Below are 22,311 nucleotides of genomic sequence, written 5' to 3'. Positions count from 1 at the left end.
GCCCCACCCCCAGGAACAGTGATGGACTTGGCGTCAGCCCTAGGACGTAGCCAAGTGCCTCGCACATGACAGGTAGTCATGACACATTTCTCTCAGGTAGTCCTCATGTCACCTGCCTCAAGACACACCCCATCCCTCCAGCTAGTAAGACATTTTACTTCAGAGTAGGGCCTTCCATTTATAAATTCTACTTCCAGGGTTAGTACTGATTGCTTCCTTTGATTCGGAGTGTCTTCTGCAGGCAGCAGGGGAGATGTTTCAAGTTCACTCCGGTTTTATCTGACCAGTGAGGGGAGTCACCGCTAGCGCCCCGCTCCTAGTGAAAGCCAGGCAGGGCCCTCACCCACAGAGCAAGCTGAGCTGCGGAGAAGGACCGCAGCTGGTGACTACGGGGGAAGCCGCACGGGACAAGCCCTAACTTGACTCCTCCTGGACCAGTACAGATGTGAAATCATTGCCCTTACACGTGGGCAGGAGGCACCTTCAGAAAAGTGTCCACGGTCTCAGCAGCGCCCACCTCCCCACGCCGGGGGTAGGACCTGGGCGACAGTCGTACTGAGTCAGAGAGTGGCGGTGATGAAGACCGTGTGAGCCCCCCTGCAAACGGCAGAGCATCTCTCAGGTCTGACAGCAGTTTTAGATTCACCCCCATCCTACTCTGATCCGAGGTGTGCAGTCAGCACCAGGTCTCCTGCTGGCCAGGCCCTCACGCCCAAGGCATGTCCAGACGGCAGAGATGTGCCAGCAGGTCAGGGAAAGACGGAGAGCTATTAAGAGGCACAAAAGCAGCCCAGTTTGGTTTACAACAAGAAGGAGGCTGTCCATTGTATGTGAAATTTAGGATCATGGGGAACTCTTGTCTCCCCAAAGCATTTTATCTACCTCAGGGAAACATTTAAATCCATTATTAGATCCTACCTAAGGGAAACATTTAAATCCATTATTAGATCCATCGTGAACTCCATCCAGCTGCAGCCACAGGCCACGTGCTCCTGTGCGGTAACGTCAACCACACACATATGTTCTAACTCGAAGGAACAGACTTTCTGTCTTAAGACATTTTTGTCCTTATGCTTGCTCTGAGGAAAGGAGGATGCCTTAGGAATGAAAAGGGAGTCAAATTACAGGCCCCCAAACTGGTGGAGGTACAGAGTCCTCTAACATATGAACAAAATAAAGAATAAAAACAAAAAAAACCAAGCAGCAGCTAGCTCCTTAAAGCTTTTAACGTGTGGGTTATAACTAAGTTCTGAAAGCTTCCCCAATTATATCGCTGTTTATGAACTTGGGAACTGATTTTTTTACTTATCCTCCTTTCTCCCTAAGTCAAATCTCTGAAGGCTAAAAATGTAACATATGCCTTCAAGTGGGAAAAGGGACGTGGGGAGAGGCCACCGGACACATGACGGCCAGGTTGAGTGACAGTGCTTGTTAAAAAATGGGCCCTTTCCATAGTTAGGCCTCCAAAGAGCTTCCTTTAAGTTACAGAGAAAACTCCTTTATAAAACATTTAATATCACACATTATATCAAAGTCAACTACAAAACACACCACCTCAAAACCCTAAAATAGATGTAGGTACCGTGCAGTAGCAAACTCAAGTAGGAAGGGAATAACGTCCAGTTACAGCCTCCAGAAATGAAAGGAAACTGGAGAATAATCCTGTTTAATCCTTCACAGAGAACACCACTCGGTTTCCCACAGGATGCTTGTTAAATTGATACCGAAGGAGATCCGTTCATACTGTGGACCCAAGCTCTCTGGTTACAGATTATACTTATTGAGCACCGCCTACATTGTGCTGAGATTCTTGTGTACATTATCTCAGTGAAGCTGCGTAAAATCCCAGAGTGGGTACCACAGTTATTCCCATTTTACCAAAAAAAAAAAAAAGGAAAGTGAGGCTTAGAGAAGTAAAACAACTTGCCCAGGATAAGAGCACGGATAGCAAGGACTTGAACCCGATTCTGGAGTTGAAAATTGCGGCCACTGCATTGCGGAGCCCTCCGGAACGTCTGCACGCTCAGACCAGGTGGCCCATGCCCTGGAGAATCCGCCACTGGGCCAACAAAGACCACGCGAGACTGAGGTGTGAAGCAGCACGGCCCAGCCCCATCTCTGGGAAATAAACGTAACACGTGCCATTCCCATGGGACATCTGAGAGCTACCGATAGGTTGTCACACCAACCCCTTCCAAAAGGGAAGATGACAAGAAACAAACTGTGAAAGGTTTACACACTTACATCTGCTATTTTTGCCTTTCTTGGAGGCTTGTTTATAATATTTTATAATGCAGGCTAAGTTGTGAATTTTAATTACCCGTTGATATATATTTAATTATATACACTTCAATAATGAAACTATTTTAAAACGTTCTTCAATTCAGACTCCTGTCCGGTTAGCCAAGCCAATCTCTGGGCCCTCCAAGTCATCCTATGCAAGGGCACAGTCACCGGTAAAGCCACTTAAAAAGCAGAGACCCAGGCCCCACTCCCAACTCTCTGAATCAAAAATTCTGGGAGGGTGATGAGCACATCTGTGATTTTATAAAATCCTACGGGTGAGGCAGACGTGTGGCAGAGTTGAAAGCTCGTTTTAAATTGATGAGCACTGATTTAACGGTTTGGTAAGATCACCTAGGGTTCACCAAACACACCGTTTCTTTTCCCTAGATCTTGCTTACGGATTTGCTGGGCAATTAATGGAGCAGCGCCTGAAGTCAACTACTTCACCCAGCTCAGGATCCCGTGTGTCACGTCACCTCTTCAACAGACGGGGGCTTGCGATGTACGTGAAGACTTTCTCCTTAGGGTCACTATTTCACTATATCGTGCTTTAGACCTTTAAAAACATAAATAATCCTTTGACACCATCAGGAGTCATCTTAGTGTCCAGGGAGGTGACAAGCCCCATCCTCACCCAGCCTGCTATTGCATTCCTATGCAACAGTGAGTCAAGGGTGACTCACAAACTCACCACCCTGGGCTCTATTTTAACCAATTCAACACTCTCCTGGCAAAGCTGCTCCTTGACAGACCTCCCTGGGCCCCAGCCCTGGGCCCAGCTACTCGGCTGGTGGCAATGGCCCTGCCTGAGGAAGAACCGCCACACATCCAGGGCCTGCCCCTCTATCTTACCTTTGGCTCGGAATCCTCCCCCTTTGACTGCAGCTTCAGCTAAAGACCTGAGGCAACTATAGTGATTAATGAGGAAATATTGGGAGTAAAATTTACAAGAATAAAATAAAATTTTACAGAAGTATCTTAAATAAACTGTGGTCTTTAAAACAGACAAATGAATATAATTCCTACATGGCCTTTCTACATGTTGCAACCTGAAAAGTCCTCAAGTATCTTTCTAGATCTGAGAGCACACGGTTGACCACACCCGAGCCTGCAACACCCAAGGGCACCACCTTCACCCGGAACGGGTGTACGCTCACTTACGGCCCACCTCCTCCAACCTTCACCAGGAGCTTTGTCACCCATTTTTCCTGCCGCACATTTAAACTGCGTTTTACCAGCCAACAAGATTCCTACCGCAGTACCTCTGTTCCTTCAGAACCCAGCTGAGACTGGACACTGACATCCAGTTAAGGCACAAGGAAGCGAACTGGAGCTCCATCTTCCCTCCTCGCTGCTCTGAAGCAGCGTCCCCAAGTCCTGCTGCAGGTGGCAGGGAATTCATGACATGCCAAGCCTGAAACTTAAGTCATTCCCACCGCTCTCTTTAATAAAAGGTCATACCCTCAAGGTGTGAAATTATGTAAAAAAACAAAAACCCTGTGTTTTGGGCTTCCCTGGTGGCGCAGTGGTTGAGAGTCCACCTGCCGATGCAGGGGACACGGGTTCATGCCCCGGTCCGGGAAGATCTCACATGCCGTGGAGCGGGTGGGCCCGTGAGCCACGGCCTCTGAGCCTGCACATCCGGAGCCTGTGCTCCGCAACGGGAGAGGCCACAACACTGAGAGGCCCGCGTACTGCAAAACATAAATAAATAAATAAATAAACCCCGTGTTTTCATGTAAAGAAGCTGATACTGAAACCTGTGGGGCTCTACCTAGTTATCTGGTACACATTTAAATCATTGTGTTTTAGTTGGAGAAATACTTTCGTCTTTGAAGATCTAAGGTAAGAAAACTGATGACAAATACCTCGGGCCCTCTCTGTGTTAAGGTGAATGGTATCCCCAAAAATTACGATGCAAGAACACCTTAGCTCTTTTATCATGTTTTCCTGTGAGCAGCTGAAACCAGAGACCTTGGCTGTACATAATGCCAAAGAGAAAGAAAAACGCACAAACCGACAAGACCACTTAACCATCCTAAATGAGTCTTCCACAAAAAAATAACGAGAGCTTTAAACACAGGGATATGTAGGAATTAATACTAGAGTGTGAAAGCCCAGGTGATACCCACAAGATGGTTCTTAGGGGACGGGGAGACAGGTTACTGCTATGCATTATGAGGGATGATGAAGAATACGATAAGCTATGTTCTTAGGGTTTTCTTCTTAGTACTAAAAATTACTTGATGTATGTTTTCACCCTAGGAAACAAGTCTAGGGAAAGAGATCCATGGTTAAGAAAATGAGACCTTCTACTCTGCACTTCCTGACACCAAAGGCTTCCCAATGTCGAGCAATCCCAAGGATTCTAAGAAATCTGAATAGACTCAGTATACCGATCGGTTTTTCTCCTAACCCTAATCTTAAAATTTCAAACCTTTTTTTTCATATATGGCACTAAGACCAAGTTCTGTATCTGGAATGAACCGTCTGATCTGTTAGCTTTGGTCACCACTACAAAAATGGATATAAAAATGAGTACTGAACTTGTATTCTGAGAGCTAACAGAGTAAAGGCAGGCCAAAAGGAAACTGGGGAACTAATCTAGAAGAAATTTAGCATTTACTATCTCATCTTTGTATTGCCTTATTATAAGACTTATTACAACAATAAGTTTAACAACATAGGAGCTGGGAAAGACGATACAGTAGCAAACAGAGTCGTCATCTTGTGGGCCTTATATAATTATTGTAGCCCTAATGATTTTTCACATGTATCAACAGTTCTAATATTCATTAAATAAAAATAAGCCTAAGTTTTTTGGATACTGATTCTGATATACAAAATGTGCCACTTACCTATAAAATGCTCATTACCCTAAGAAAAACACTAAAGGAAGTTTCTTTCATACAGGTGGTAAGTGCACTTTATGTAGACAATCTGAATTTTACAAAATCACATTTAAATTTACAGTAAGTTTTTTGCCTTCTGAAAGCCACCTTAATGTATACTTATGCAGGCTAACTTATAAAAAACAGGAGACTTCAGGTTAGGATTAATTCACTGTGGCAGGAATTCTAGACTTTCTTGTATAAAGTCCCTGATAGGCCCCCATCAAGGATCTGGGGAAAGAAGAACAATATTATTTGTATTTCCTCTTGCTTCCAAGCAGGTCAAATCCTAGAGAAAATCATCTAACTCTCACATCCATCCTAAACATTACGGCCTATGAGCACTTTGAATCAAAGAGAAACTGTGAATATCAAGTAAAGAAACAATTTTAAAAAATCAAAATGGTCTGTTAAACCTCCAATGTTTACTTTCCAAGATTTCTGAAGCCTACGTTGATGCAACTACTGTTTTCCTTTCTACACGTCTGACTAAACTTATAGTCAGTATACCTACCAGACCATTCGTTACCTGGACCAGGTTAATTGCATAGAAAGATTTCGACTATGTTTACATTTTTCTTAAATTAATTTTAAAAAAGCATAGTAAAGAGTCTGAGGACAAATTATTCAACTGTTTATCATACATAAGACCGCATGACTATAATACAAAGGGGAGTTCTTTTTCATTTAACGTTACAATATACACAGCAAGTCCGGACCAGATCTTACAATCTGCACACAGGTATTTAACCTTTTCCATGCTGTTTATGTTTACAATGCACAGAAGTCCTGTAACCAAACCGTGTAGTAAAGCACACAAAACTGGACTGTAACATAACACAGTATGCAGAAGCATTGGATTTTATGACTTCCTTTATGTAAATAGCGGTTTAAAAACTGCTTTCGGTTTTTGGTGCTTGCTAAGATGTGGCAACCAGCACAGAAAATGACCTGACCCATGTATCTTCACCTTATATTCCTAAACAGCAGTAACTACTGAATTCCTTTTGATATTGCTAGACTCAAGATGATGTCCTTTTATTCACTGTAAACTTTATGAACTACTGAGTTCAAAAATCCATCCACAGGCTTGACATTTAATTACAAAATAAATACGGATTTCCTGATTAACAACAAAAAAAATTTTTGTGGTTTATAAAAACTGATATTCCCAAGTTTCCATTCACATAGTTTTAAGCCTTTTTTCTTTTGTCACTGATTACATATAAAAACCTGCTCTTGTTCAGAAAAAATTGATCTAGTCAGCCACATGGAATTGACCCATAAAAAGTAATGTGGTGTTTCTGCTGAGTTGTTTTGAACAGGGTTATCGGCAGAGGTAGATTACTGCTTCTTTTCTAGGCTTCTTTGATTCCGGACAGGTAAATTCCTTAATCTTCATTCTCCCAACTCAACCGCTCAAAAGTTTAACACCATAGAATTGGTCAATTTAAAATGGGAACACAAATTTAGCAACTGCCAGACTGTGTTACATTAAGGCAGCACAATCTCAAAACTAGGCACCTGTTAGACACCAGCCTGTTCCCTTCCGGGTCATGCATGCAAGTTTTGCTTTACTCGTGCTCATAGTTTGGACCTGTTGGTGCAATCAAGGTCTTGCTTTCAAGTTTACAAGTAGGTTAATCAGGAATACAAGAATCAACTGCTGGTTCCACAGCTTCTGGATCCAGTGTCCCTTTACCTTCAGAAGCCTGAACACATTTAGGATGTAACAGCTGTTGTAATCTTGAGTTAGATGTCAATCTATTATGTTCAGTACACAGATTGCTGTAAATGTATTGGCTATGGATTCAACAACAGTTCCAGTTTTGTTTAAGCAATAGTACAGCCATAATTTTCAACTGACATTTAAAAATGGTCTAGTTACACCTTGTGTCAAAGTGCAGAACTGCTACATTATTGGTTACAGACATCTATGTGCTATAAAAACAGCTTTGGTACAATAAATTATCAAAAAAGAAAATAAATTTTTGTAAAATTCACAGCATAATTGTGAGGCAAAAAAGCAGTCACATAAAATTCTGCATTTTTTTAAAAATGTTCAGGATGAACAGAAGACATCTTTGTGCAGAAGAAATGGTGGAGATACCACGTGCCGAGAAAAAGCAAAAGAAAAAGTAAAAAGCAGGAAGGGACACAGCTGTAGCTATTTCCATCAAAGCAAACCACTACTTCTGTGACCTTCAACCAATAAGGAAGTCAACTTTATGACACACGCAAAGTGACCTTGCAATACCTTACAATTAGTGGGTCACAAAAGTCTATTTTAAAAGAAAGGCCTCTTGAATTACCCATTCTCTGTGTTTTCAGCATTAAGGACTGTCTGCAAAAGCATGTCCAAAAGTGATTGCATCTGAAATGGTAGGCTCTTCTAACTTCGAGTCCAAATCCATAAGGCCAAAGGTTATCCCAAAGACCACCACTCAGACCTCCCCAGGACTGGCCACAACTGACCCGTTGATTGCTTCTCAGTGCACCTTGGTTAGGAGACCAGTCACGTTCCATTACTAGCTCACTGTGGCCTCAACAACGGGAGACCCACAGGATCCCAGGCAATTGCTGCTTTGCTCCTCAGTAGGTTCAGACAGGAGAGTTCTGATCCCGCCACTTAGCATGCTTACTGTGCCTTACAAACTCCAATACAACCGTCCCTTCCATACAGCTGAAGGTGATGTTTGTGTGAGCTGGAGGTCCCTCTTCCTTACAGTACTGCATTTCCGTGCCCAAGTGTGTTTAGAGGACTTAAAACCCCAAATATCCCACCCCCCACCCTAAACAAAATGAAAACAAAACAAAAACGGGAAGGAAAAAAGGAAAAACAAAAATGGAAGGAAAAACACCCTCATGGGGCCCTTTAAAATGCAAATTATGTGCAGTGCCTTTTATTTTAAAATTAGTTGGCAAATGATTAAGACCAACATCTGAACAACAACTTCTGTGGAATAGAAAGACAAAAACCCCACTATGACTGGGATGTGGCGAGTTAAAATGGGGGAGGCAAAAAGAGGACACCTCTGAGCTATCCGTGAAGATGGGTTTGGACATGGCTCTTTTAAAAACTTCACTGTCCCTTTGCAATCTTTTCAAGTTAAAAAAAAAAAAAAGTCAGCTTTGCCCTCTTGTAGCGGTTCAGTGTGTTAATCTCCTTCTGATTCAAGCAGCTTTGCACTTTGTTTTTTGGAAAAAAACACCACTTCTATAAAAACACACAAGAAACAAACTCAAGTTTCAATTTAGTCACGAGCTAGCTACAGGACTCTGTTGCACACAAACTCCTGTCATGGGGGACTCTTCTCTATCAGCCCCTTGCCTCATTGTCAGATGTCCTTCAGTCATGTAATGTGCAGGACCTGTATTAGCAGAAAATTGGTATGTTGGATGTCCAGCTATGCCAGTCTCTTGGCGGGGATTGGAGTAGACGGTTAAATTAACGTCCATAGCTCCATTCTGTCCAAAGTCCAAGGTATTAGCAGCCACTGGGCGATTCTGGTAGGCCTGATTGCCTTGATTACCAGTAGAGGAGGAAGATGTAGAGGAAGAAGTAGTTGAGGAAGACAGGGATGTCATGGAGTGGTGACTATGGCCAACCTCCATAGAATCCTGGGTAGAGGAGCTATTTGTTGGAGAATTGTAGACCCTTGGCCTGGTCCGGTTGCCCAAGGCTTGTTGTCCATGGTGGTGGTGGTGATGGTGGTGGTGGTGATGGTGATGGGAACTGTTTCCATGGTGATGATGCAATGCATTCTGTTGAGGGGCTACATGAAAGGTCGTTTCTTGAACAGGATGAGTTTCAACAGTGACTTGTGTAGGAGCTTCAGTGCCTGACCAACCAATGGGAGCAGGAAATTGCTGACGCACCTGTAAGAACAGATTTTAAAACGATTAAGAGTACCATTTCCAAGCTTTAATCTTCGATAAAAAGCTACAACACTAGCATCTACATTAGTTAGAGAGAGGGTTTTGAAACTTTAATGTGTTAGACAGTTCTATAACACAAACTTCCAAATGTGTTCAAGAGTGAAAAATATTTTATTATGAAAGCTTCAATTTTTAGCAAGTTACACCCATACTCATGTATTTTACTCGCCACTTTCTTTCCTTGGGAGCACTGTTTATGCCAGGGGTCAGCAAACTTCTTCTGGAAAGGGCCAGATAGCAAATATTTCTGACAGGTCCAAAAGGCATTCTTTACTTTCCCCCTAAAGCTCCTCCTCTCTCCAATCTTTCCTGTTTTAATAGAACCACTAGTACCCATCTAGCTGCTCAACCATTCCTCCATCCAACCATCAGCAAGTACTACTAAAGCTACCTCCAAAATAGAACCCAAATCTGGCCTCTTTTCTCCATCTCCACCAAGACTGCTCTATCCTAGGTCACTATCATCTCTTGCCTACACTAATGTAACAGCCTCCTAAATCAACTCCCATCTTCCATCTTTGCCTTTTTCCAAACCATTCTCCAAAGAGTAGCAAGAACAGTTTTTTTAAAACACAAATCCAAATTAGGCAAGAAAAAGAAAAGTCATTCACATTGGAAATAAAGAAGTAAAATGGTCACTACCTGCAGATGACGTAACATTACATTATATGGAAAACCCTAAAGACTCCGTAAGAAAACTGTTAGAACTAATAAATGAACTCAATAAGGTTGCAGGATATAAAATCAATACACAAAAATCGACTGCATTTCTATACACTAATAATGAAACAGAAAAAGAAAACAATCCCATGTACAACTGTATCAAAAAGAATAAAATATCAAGAAATAACTTTAACCAAGGAAGTAAAGGACCTGTAGAAGAAGAAGGTCTGGAAGAAGAAGACACAAATAAATGGAAAGATAGTCCATGCTCACAGACTGGAAGAGTGTAAGAATCAATGTTGTTAAAATGTCCCAACTACCCAAAGCAATCTACAGATTCAATGCAATCCCCCACAAAATTCCAACGTCATTTAAAAAAAAAAAAAAAAAAAAAGAATAATCCTAAAATTTGTAATCCACAAAGAAACCCAAATAGCAAAAGCAATCTTGAGAAAGAAGAACAAAGATGGAGGCATCATGCTCCCTGGTATCTAACTATACTACAAAGCTATAGCAATTAAAACAGTATGGTACTGACATAAAAAAAGGCACATAGATCAATGGAATGGAAGAGAGAGCCCAGAAATAAATCTACGCATATATGGTCAATTAATTTATGACAAAGGAACGAAGAATATACAATGGAGAAAGGACAGTCTCTTCAATAAATGGTGTTGGTAAAACTAGACAGCCACATACCAAAGAATGAAACTCAACCACACTATCTTACACAAAACACAAACATTAACTCAAAATGGATTAAAGACTTGAATGCAAGACCTGAAACCATAAAACTCCTAGAAGAAAACATAGGCAGTAACAAGCTCCTTCACAAAGGTCTTGGTGATAATTTTTTGAATCTGACACCAAAGCAAAAGCAACAAAAGCAAAAATAAATAAATGGGATGACAACATACTAAAAAGCTACTGCCCAGTAAAGGAAACCATCAACAAAATGAAAAGGCAACTTACTGAATGGGAGAAAATATTTGTCAATCACATTATCTGATAACAGGCTAATATACAAAATATATAAAGAACTGATAAAACTCAACAGCAAAAATCCAAACAATCTGATTGAAAAATGGGCAGAAGATCTGACTAGACATGTTTCCAAAGAAGACATACAGATGGCCAATAGGTACAGGAAAAGAAGCTCAACATCATGAACCATCAGGGAAATTCAAATCAAAACCACAACGAGATATCACTTCACACCCATGAGAATGGCTATTATCAAAAAGACAACAAATAGCAAGTGTTGGTGAGGATGTGGAAAAAAGGGAACCCTCATGCACTGCTTGGTGGGAATATAAATTAGTGCAGCCACTATGGAAAACAGTATGGAGGAGGTTCTTCAAAAAATTAAAAACAGAACTACCATATGATCCTGCAATTCCACTTCTGGGTATTTATATGAAGAAAACAACAACAGTATCTTGAAAAGATATATGTACCCCCATGTTCATTCACTTCAGCATTATTTACAATAGCCAAAATATGGAAACAACCCAAGTAAGTGCCCACTGATGGATGAATAGATGAAGAAAATAATCCAAAATCCATAAACAATCTGGCCAATGCTCATTTCTCCAACCTTTTCCTCTAGCCATCCTTCCTCTTGCTGCCTAAGTTCCTACTACACAGGATCTTCCTTCTATTCCTCTACCTAGTCAACATCTTTCAGAAGCCTCAGGGTGTTTGTACTTACTGTTCCCTTCTGCCTAGAATGCTCTGATTTCTAATTTCTGCTTGGATGATTCTTTCTCATCATTTCAGTTCCAGAGTCTTCCCTCACCACTCTGGCTAATGCTCCCCCAATTTCTGTGGCAGAGGTTCCAAATTGTCCTCAAAAAACATACTCTTCTTCCTGAGCATAAGGCTGCACTATGCTTACTCCCCAGCCTCCCCTGTACTTAGACATGGCCATATGACTGTTTTAGTCAATGGAATATGAATGAAGGTTCCTATGTTACAGCCAGATCTGGCCCACAAAATACATCCCAAGTCCTTCTGTCTGCCAGATGCAGCAGACAACTAGGCCCTTGGGGATGGGGCAGTCATAAGATGGTAGGAACCCAGGATGTGGGAGAGAGCCAACGCCACTAACCTGAATACCCACTCTGGACTATTACATAAAAAAGAAACTTCACATTCTTTCAGCTACCATATTTTGGGGGGTCTACCTGTTATCAGTTCGGCCTATCTGAATTAATACCTCCCACCCAACAAATCACTACTCTCTATTACATTATCCTGTCTTATTTTCTTTTTAACAGTTAATAGTACTTGAAATTTCTATTCATTTGATTCGTTTTATTTATTTTCTGTGTCACGGCAAAGCCTGTGTCTTTATCACCAGTGGCTAGCACAGATCATTAAGACCACTCACCTAAGGTGGTCTCAGAATCAAAATTCAAGAAAAACTATTGAAAATAATCCAGTAGAAAAATAGGCAGAAAGTTCTCAGAAAATATTAATGGTTCTTAAACTATGAAGCTACTTAAATTCACGGAAAGAAGAAATAAGTGAAATGTAACTATACTCTGTCCAATACCAGGTTTTTCAGTTCAGACTGATCCAAAGGTGATCACACTGACTGCTTCTCCAAACTCTGTTAGTGGGAGGCTAAACTGGTAAAACTATATGGAGAGCAATCTGGCAACAGCTATCAAAATGACAAACCACGTTACTCTTTGACCCAGCAATTTCACATCCAGGAACTCATATCACATATAAACTGCATGTGTGTGGATGATTTATATGTAGGGTTATTTATTACAGCATTATTTGCAGTAGTGAAAAAGATTGGAAATAAGCTAAATGTCCATTAATAGGGAACTACTGCAATGACTTGGAATATCTAAACAATGGAATACTGTGTGACTGTTAAAAACACAACAAAAAGAATGAAAAAGCTCCCCTATATGATACAGAAAGAGCTCCATAATATATATTTTAAAATATATGTAGGGCTTCCCTGGTGGCGCAGTGGTTGAGAGTCCGCCTGCCGATGCAGGGGACACGGGTTCGTGCCCCAGTCCGGGAAGATCCCACATGCCGCAGAGCGGCTGGGCCCGTGAGCCATGGCCACTGAGCCTGCACGTCCAGAGCCTGTGCTCTGCAACGGGAGAGGCCACAACAGTGAGAGCCCCGCGTACAGCAAAAATAAATAAATGAATAAATAAATAAAAATATATGTAAAACATGTTAAAATAAAAAAAACAAGATGTGAAACAGTGTGCACGGTATGCTACCATTTGTGTACAAAGGTTAGGTGAAGGATATACATTTGTATTTGCTTGCATATGTATAAAACATCGCAGAAAGACTACATAAAACTAATAACATTAATTTAGAAACTGGGAGAAAGGGATGGAAGAAGGAAGGTCGTTCTAAAGAATTAGGGAAAGCCTCTGGCCGTGATATTTGAGACCTGAAGGATATATAGTAGTCACCAAAGCAAAGACAGAGGAAAAGCTTATTCCAGGCTGAGCACGGTCAATGTGAGAAATGTGAAAGGGAACATGGTATACAGTCTGAAAAATGAAAAAAAAAAAAAAAATTCCAGGAAGACCAGGATGAATGAAGAGGAGGAAGGATGCCTGGGTAGGAGCCAGATGACAGAAATCACTGAATCCTGTGTAAGAAGTCGCAATTTTTTTTTTAAGTACAAGAGAAAGCCAGAAACTGGTTGAAAGCAGGGGAAAGAGCTGGATCAGACTGCTCTACTGAACATTCACTAGGCTGCAGAGAAGAGAACAGAGGCGAACTGGTGAATGAAACTGGACGCTGGAAGTCCAGTTGGAATAATCTTTATAGCAAGATAAGCTAGAGATGATTGTACCAAGGGGGTGAAGTAGAGAGAACAGACACATATGTAGGATATTCAGAATCCATACTATTTACCATTGGATTCAAGGTGGGGGGTGAGGGAGAGAGGAGTCAAGAATGAACTCCCCAGGTGCCAGGTGTACGACCTGAGCAAATGGGTACATTCAGGGCCACTTGTATTGATACAGATAAAAGGAGATGAGCTTTGGCGGAGGAGAAAATGATGACATCAGTTTATAGGATGCATCTGTAGTGTTATGCTGTAGGGACTTCCAAAACGGTATTTATAGTCAATGATTAGAAATAAAGGTGTGGGGCTCAGGAGTGAAGTCTAGATCAGAAATAAAGACGTAAAGTGACCGACATCGAGATGGTAGCTGCAGTCATTGGTAAGAGCAGGTGAGGTCACTAGGAAGTGTTTAAGGTGAGAGACAGGACACAGACCACCCACGTTTACATGGCCGAGGGGGAGCAGAGAATCCGAAAAGGAGACAGTGAAGGAAGGGGGTGGGCTGGGATGAGGGCCATCCTGTCCGGGAAGGCAGAGGAGAGTGCTACAAAAAGCATGGAGAGGGGCTTCCCTGGTGGCGCAGTGGTGGAGAGTCTGCCAGCCGATGCAGGGGACACGGGGTTTGTGCCCCGGTCCGGGAAAATCCCACATGCCGTGGAGCGGCGGGGCCCATAAGCCATGGCCGCTGAGCCTGCGCGTCCGGAGCCTGAGCTCCGCAACGGGAGAGGCCACAACAGTGAGAGGCCCGCGTACTGCAAAAAAAAAAAAGGCACAGAGAGGCCAGGGCTGTGTCAACGTGAGTGAGGACGAGAGAGAGACAAGTGACTGAGTGTCTGCCGGGCTCCTCAGTAATGACCACTGTGACTCCACAGGAACAGTTTCCTGAGTTGGGAAGCAGCCCAACTGGAGCAGCTGAAGACTTCTTAAAGGGTGAAGTAATAGTAGCAGAAATGTGGGGCGAGGAAGACAAGGGCCAGGGAAAGGTTCTGCTTCAGATGGGGGAGAGCTGGGGATGATCAGGTGCTGACGGGAAGAAGGCGAGCAGAGGACACAGGGGCCAGTGGCTGAGCAGGGCCAAGTCCTGTGCAGGTGGGAGGAGAGGGGCAGGGCCCGAGGTGGCTGACCCCAGGCAGGAGCTGCTGCCCCTGCTGACAAGGGGCGGGAGAAAGGGGACAAGCACACATGGCGGTGGGGCGAGGTGGCTGGTGACACGCAGTGAGGCGCTCCTTTCTGAGGACTGTTCCTTACACAGTGAGGAGTGAGGGAGAGCAGAGAAGGCGAGGCAAAGGTTTCTAGCAAGAGTAGGAGAGGGTGAAGCATTTATTAAAGAGAATGGGAGCACGATGTGATGACCTGAGAAACATGCAAGCTTGCCCAAGTAGATGCTGGTGACTACGAATTAACAGGGGTAACAATGCATCTACAGGTTTGCCTTTCTCCACCAGCACTCAGCTGCCCCAGTCCCAAGAATGGGCAGTGATATTCATCAATGTCCATTTTATTTCTCATTAGATGATATCCTTGCCTCTCACTGTAAACGTCATAATGCAGTACTCAGTATGAATTTACTTATTGTTTTACAAAGAGTATTTAATAAATATTCTGACTACCATCATCTGCTTCACCCCTTAATTAGATCCTCTTTAACAAAACACCTTCAAAACAAAAAATGGAGGTGAAAATCAAACCACAATCTGATTCAGAATCTAGGACTATCAGTGACAGCAGATCACAAGAGGCAGCGGAGTGCAGTAATTAAGATCACGCACCTCGGAAAGTTCCCTAAACCTTGAAGTCACAGTTCCCAAAGTAAAATGAAAATCCAAACAGGGCAAGGCTCAAAATGCTGCCGGAGTAAACAAGATAAACACCTGGAGCAGCTGCTGGTATGCACTCAATAAACGGGAGCTATCTCTAAACACGGAGGGAAAATGTTGCAAGGATGTGTAAGTTAGAATTCCTTACAACCAAGGAAGCTATGAACCTTTTAGAGTAAATGACGTTATCATTCTAAAACCACTTGGCATCCAACACTGGTACGCCTGGGCGCAGTGGAGGGCGTGAATGAAGGGCTGTGTGACCGCTCACCTGGGGACTGTGTGTCTCACAGTCCATGGCCTGGACAGCAGCTGTGAAGTGCCCGCCGCTGTGCCGATGCTGGTGCGTTGGGTCCGACCTGGCTCTCCCACTGTTGCTCGTCCCCGATGACCCACCTGAAGCATCACAACACGGTACAGCTTGTGAGTGTAAAGTTAATTTTGTTCAAGTATATACCCTAAAACTATAACATTAAAACGGGAAGTGAGTCACCAAAACAGTCTATTAACCTGAAGTATACCAGGAAGGCTTCCAATTCTGTGTTCTTTCACATCAACCCCTGAACTGAAATACGACCAAGTTTGGTTAAGTCAGGGGAAAACTCAAGCATGTGAACCAAGTATTTCCATCTTAAAAACAATTTTAAAATTTGGCTAATAAGGAGTATTGTTCCCAAGCAGAATTTATTACACGCATAATTAAGTGTCAGAGCTTTGGGGGAGGTGAATTTTTTTACTAGCCACAAAGAACAGGTTCGGGAAAAATAATTCCTCCCACCCATTAACAAACTTTAAAAAACTTTAAAATAACCCCCACTTTGTAAAGAAAAGAGGAAACATTTCAAAGCCTAATATAATATCAAAAGAACAGACCTGAGCTTGAAGATGTACTGGAGGTGGTGCCCGAAGACTGTGACTGCTCCATGGCAGGACTCGTGGATACGCTATTACTTGTATTTGTACCTTCATCAGCTGTTTTCTTGAAAAAACTGTGCTGCAGGGCATAGTAAGGTTGAATTCGAGTTTTGGGGTCATAATCAAGCATCCTTAAAATGAGGTCTTTGAACTTCAAGTAGTCAGCTACTGTATGACCCGATTCCCCAGCACGACGCCCACCAGGTCCTCCTGTTTCTACTCCGAGAATATTATGAAGTTTGCGGGTTCCTGGTGGTTTATACTCCTAAAGAGAAAAAAGATAAAAAGGCTTTCTCTAAATCTGATGGAATATGTAAAAGCCTACATAATGTCAAATATGCTTACATGTATGATAATGTTGAGGCCTTTATTAAAAAGAATGCTTTATAGTTAGAGCCTCTGTATTTTCACACATACTATTCCGAACACACTGTACTTAGGAGAAATTCAATTTTGAGACCAGAAATGACTATAAAGATCATCTAGCCCAGAGATCAGCAAACTATGGCCTGGCTCAGAGCCTATTTTTATATAGCCTCCACTATGAATGGTTTTCATATTTTTAAAGGTTGTAAAAAAAAAAAAAACCAAGTAAGAATACTCAACAGAAGCCCACAAAGCCGAAACCTTTACTATGGGGTCCTTTACAAAGGAAGTGTGCCAACCAGTGGTTGTGAACCTCTTTTCTGCCCAATACACCTGTGAACTCAGGGGCACTTACTCAGTAACAGTGGCTCATTAAAGCTTTAAAGATCACTCCTAATAAAGAATCATGGGTCTAACCCTACCTGCTCATATGCAGATAAAAGAATCAGAAGTAAATTATTTATGCCTCATTTTATTGATAGAAAATATGTCTAATAATAAATTGCCTCAACATGTGCTGAGATTTTCTGGGAACTCATTTTAACAGATAACAGTATAACCTTTAAAATCCCTATGAATACTGAATTTATTCAGAATAGTATCACTGGATTTTTGCTTCTAGGTACAATGTAGAAATTCGCAAGAGACCATCGCTCTTACTCTAAAATCAAGAACAAGCCAGGCAGGCACACAACAAAATCACTGCTTTTTAAAAACCTATCAGAGAGCTGAGGACTAAAGAAACCAGATTGACTAAATTCTAGAAAATGAAGAGTCTTTCCTAGGAAAGAAGAGACTTATGGTGGGAGAAGGAGCAAATGCCACAAATGTGACTAAGAAGAGTCCAGCCCAACTCCCAAACAACTTCTAACAGCCACGTGTGGCTGGGCCACAGGACGGGACAAGCAGACGACCCAGGGAGGGTCCCCCAGGGCGCTGCAGAGCTGGGTCCAGAGCAGCATTATGGACACAGATCACCCCGAGGCACCAAGAGTTAGCAGCGGGTTGCTGGCTGGGCAACAATGCATAAAAGATCTCTGCAGTTTCCAAACACCGCTTAAAACCTATGAAGACAGTGGAGAATAGAATCTAAGTCAAGCAAACAAACAAAACACAGCCCAGATTCAGCTAAACTACAAATGAAACTGACTCAGTCTCATCACACCAGTAGCCTGACAGAGTAAGCAGCATGCCTCTTTCTAAAGGGAAATAAGATTTACTTCCATCTCAACTGTTCTTAAATACAGCAAGTCCAACATACATATAAAAAATTATAGACACATGAAACAAACAAACAAAAAGGGTCCATAATCAAGTGAAAAAAATAGTAGAAAACTCACATATATAAATGATCCAAATGTTGAAACTGACAGATAGGTATTTTAAAATAACTATGGGGCTTCCCTGGTAGCGCAGTGGTTAAGAAACTGCCTGCCAACGCAGGGGACATGGGTTCGAGCCCTGGTCCAGGAAGATCCCACATGCCGCGGAGCAACTAAGCCCGTGCGCCACAACTACTGAGCCTGCGCTCTAGAGCCCATGAGCCACAACTACTGAGCCCATGTGCCACAGCTACTGAAGCCCGTGTGCCTAGAGCCTGTGCTCCACAACAAGAGAAGCCACTGCAACGAGAAACCCGCACACCACGACAAGGAGTAGCTCCTGCTTGCCACGACCAGAGAAAGCCTGCACGCAGCAACAAAGATCCAACGCAGCCAAAATAAATTAATTAATTTTTTAAAAATAACTATGATAAAAAGAATTTAGTTCAAAAGTTAGGTAACGTGTGGATAGACTGGGGGGGTGTTATTTAAAACTAGTTTTTTTTCTTTTTTTTTTTTTGCAGTATGCAGGCCTCTCACTGTTGTGGCCTCTCCCGTTGCGGAGCACAGGCTCCGGATGCACAGGCTCAGTGGCCATGGCTCACGGGCCCAGCCGCTCCACAGCACGTGGGATCTTCCCGGACCGGGGCACGAACCCGTGTCCCCTGCATCGGCAGGCAGACTCTCAACCACTGCGCCACCAGGGAAGCCCAAAAGTATTTTTTTTTTAAAAAGATAAATTAAGTGAAAACACTAGAACTAAAAGAAATGCAGAGAATCCATTTAATGGTTTTAACAGCAGACTGGGCTCAAGAGAAGAAACGCAATCAGTGAACTAGAAAGACAGAGCAAAGAAATTATCTAAACTAACACACAAAAAGAAAACAAAATGAATAAACCAGAGACCTCTAATAGTAAGCACTATAACATATATTTAATTGAATAATTAGCAGGAGAAGAGAGAGTGAAGCAGAACAAATATTTGAAAGGATGATGTCTGAGCACTTTCAAAAATTGATGTAAGAGATTAATCCACAGATCTAACAAACTCAGCAAACTCCATGGAGAATAAATACAAGGAAAAGTATACGTAAGAACCTAATAGTCAAACTGCTGAAAAATCAAACATTAAAAAAAGCAAAAAAAAAAGAGGTTGAACGAAAAGATCTACAAAATTCATACCAGCTTTTATATGTCATGTTTGAGCGTGTTACCCAAATTGCTTGCTTCTTTACTCTTCTCTTCCACAGAAGATCCCTGTGCTAAAGGCATTTTCCTTCTTCGTTATATCCCCAAGTTCCTTTCTCAGCGTGAGAGCGTGCTAAGCACAGCTTGAGAAGACCTGAGCTTGCTTTCTAGCCCTACCATTCCTTGCTGTGGTCACCAAAGAATTTAATTAACACTCTTGAATCTCAGTTTTTTGATGTGTAAAAATGGAACTGAGAATATCTATTATTACTATCTATCATCATCTTCTTATTGTGAGAATCAAATAAAAACATCTTAAGTTATAATAATAAAAAAAAAAGCATCAAAATCAGCCAGGGGGAAGACAGAGAAATATTTCATAAACAATGCTTAGAAAAACCACTGACTTTTCTTCAGAAACAATGTAATACAGAAAACAATGTCATTAATATATTTAAACAACTAAATTTGTTTAGGTTTACGTAAACCTAAAATTCTATATCAATTTGTAAATTTCCATATCCATGGAAAATATCTTCCCAAAAATGAAGGTGAATAAAGATATTTTCAGATAAACAACTGCTGAGAGAATTCATCAGCAGAAGTTATTCACTATAAAATAAAAAGTTAAAGGAAGTTCTTCAAGCTGAAGGAACATAATACAAGATTGAAGTCAGGAACTGCAAAAGGAAATGAAAAATTCTATGGGTAAAAAGAAAAGAACTTTTTTTTTCTTTTGGGCTTGCAGGATCTTAGTTCCCCAACCAGGGACTGAACTCGGGGCCGCAGTAGTGAAAGTTCCAAGTCCTAACCACTGGACCACCAGGGAATTCCCAAAAAGAACTTTTTATTTTCTTTATTTTTTATGTACTTTTAAATCTCTTTTAAAAATCATTTTTAATTTAAGTAGTCAATGTGTTGTGAGGGTTATAACATATGTGTAAGTGATATATGATGACAAGAGACAGAAGGACTTAGATAAAAGCACGTGGTTATCACACGGTTTATAAAGTGATATAACATTTTGTTAAGTTCAACTGGTAAGTTAAAGATGCATATAGTAAAAGCAACACTAAAAATTACACACAGAAGAACAGCTAAACAGTCACTTAAGAAAAGGTGAAATAAAATACCAAAAAGTACTCAACTCAAAAGAAGGCAGTAAAGAAGGAACAGGGAACAAAGAACAGATAAAACAAATAGAATACAAATAAGACAAAAGTCTAAAACTCAAACCCCTGAATAATTAAATAGGTTAAATATTCATTGTGAAAGGAAGATACTATTTGACTAGATTAAAAAGGATGACTCAACTACATTTTGTATACAGAAATCATATTTCACATACAAAAGTATGAACAGGTTTACTACAGTAAAAGGGTAAAAAAACCACTATAAAAATGTTAAGAATTAAAAAGCTGGTATAGCTAGCGTAATATTAGACAAAGTAGACTCAAAGACAAAAATATTATTAGAGATAAAGAGGAATATTTCATGGTAATGAAAGACTGAATTTATCACCAAGTCCTAAAAATACTAAATAGGTATACCTATTAAGAGAGCTTCAAAAAACATAAAGCAACTAAAGGAGATGAAGACAAATCCAGTATCATCACTAAAAATGAACACTCCTCTCAGTTATTGATAAAACAAATATACACAGACAGACACAAAGTAAGGATGTAAAGACTCTCCAAGAAAGATAAGGCCAACAGGCCCATGAAAAGATGCTCAACATCGCTGATTATTAGAGAAACGCAAATCAAAACTACAACGAGGTATCACCTCACACCAGTCAGAATGGCCATTATGGAAAAGTCTATAAATAATAAATGCTGGAGAGGGTGTGGTGAAAAGGGAACCCTCCTGCACTGTTGGTGGGAATGTAAATCGGTACAACCACTATGGAGAACAGTACGGAGGTTCCTTAAAAACTAAAAATAGAGTTACCATATGATCCTGCAATCTGACTCCTGGACATATATCCAGAGAAAACTAATTCGGAAAGATACAAGCACCCCGATGTTCACTGCAGGACTATTTATTGGGTTGGCCAAAAAGTTCGTTCGCGTTTTCCCATAACATCTTGCAGAAAAACCCGAACTTGTTGGCCAACCCAATACAATAGCCAATACATGGAAGCAACCTAAATGTCCACCGACAGATGAGTGGATAAAGAAGACGTGGGGTGTATGTGTATATATATAGCGAAATATTACTCAGCCATAGAAAAGAATGAAATAATGCCATCTGCAGCAACATGGATGGACCTAGAGATCATCATACTAAGTGAAATAAGCCAAACAAAGAAAAATAGATCACTTATATGTGGAATCTAAAAAAAAAAAAGGAAAAGAAAAGAAAGATGCAAATGAACTTACTTTCAGAACAGAAACAGACCTACAGACATAGAAAACAAATTTATGGTTACCAAAGGGGAAAGGGATGGGAGGGATAAATTAGGAGTTTGGGATTAACATATACACACTAGTATATATAAAACAGATAACCAACAGGGACATACAGGGACATACTAGATATTTTGCAATAACCTAGAAGGGAAAAGAATCTGAAAAAGAATATATATATGTATGTATAACTGAATTACTATGCTGTACATCTGAAACTAATACAACATTGTAAATCAACTACATATACTTCAATTTAAAAAAAACTTTTAAAGGAGAGTATCTTCATAAACTTGAGGAAGGTAAAGATTTCTTAGAATACAAAAAACACTATTCATTAAAAAAAAGATTAAATTTCCTGCTCATTAAAAACTACTACTAAGAAAAGAAATAGGCGAGCTGCAGTCTGAGAATACTGACATACATGTGACAAAGGACTTATATCCATTACATGTTAAAAAAAAGGAACTCCTACAGCTCAACAATTAAACATCCCAATAACAAACAGGCAAAAGACTGGAAAGATTATCACAAAAAAAGAAGATACATGAATGGCTAATGAGCACATGAAAAGGTGGTCACTATCATCAGTCATGGGGAAATGCAAATGAAAACCACTATATATACCCACTAGAATGGCTAAAATCAAGAAGACCAACCACATCAAATGGT

At 41.1% G+C, this 22,311-nt stretch overlaps 1 protein-coding gene across 4 annotated transcripts in view; it reads right to left on the bottom strand.

Moving 5' to 3' along the window:
• Positions 1–5,796: 5,796 nt before the first annotated feature.
• DYRK1A (dual specificity tyrosine phosphorylation regulated kinase 1A) overlaps positions 5,797–22,311 on the bottom strand; it is a 93,800-nt gene continuing 77,285 nt past the window's right edge. For 2 of the 4 annotated variants that reach the window (XM_065876014.1, XM_065876015.1), the window contains exons 8-10: positions 16,314–16,620; positions 15,712–15,836; positions 8,436–9,056 (exon numbers count right to left, since the gene is read on the bottom strand). In XM_065876014.1, the coding sequence (XP_065732086.1) occupies positions 8,436–9,056; positions 15,712–15,836; positions 16,314–16,620 (1,053 nt within the window). Of the gene's footprint in view, positions 9,057–15,711; positions 15,837–16,313; positions 16,621–22,311 lie in introns of all 4 variants that reach the window. The other 2 variants (XM_065876012.1, XM_065876016.1) reach the window with 2 other exon arrangements.

Source organism: Phocoena phocoena, chromosome 4, assembly GCF_963924675.1.
Source record: "Phocoena phocoena chromosome 4, mPhoPho1.1, whole genome shotgun sequence".
NCBI lineage: Eukaryota > Metazoa > Chordata > Mammalia > Artiodactyla > Phocoenidae > Phocoena > Phocoena phocoena.
The sequence above is the reverse complement of the archived record's forward strand: the minus strand, read 5'-3'. Positions and strand labels throughout refer to the sequence as shown.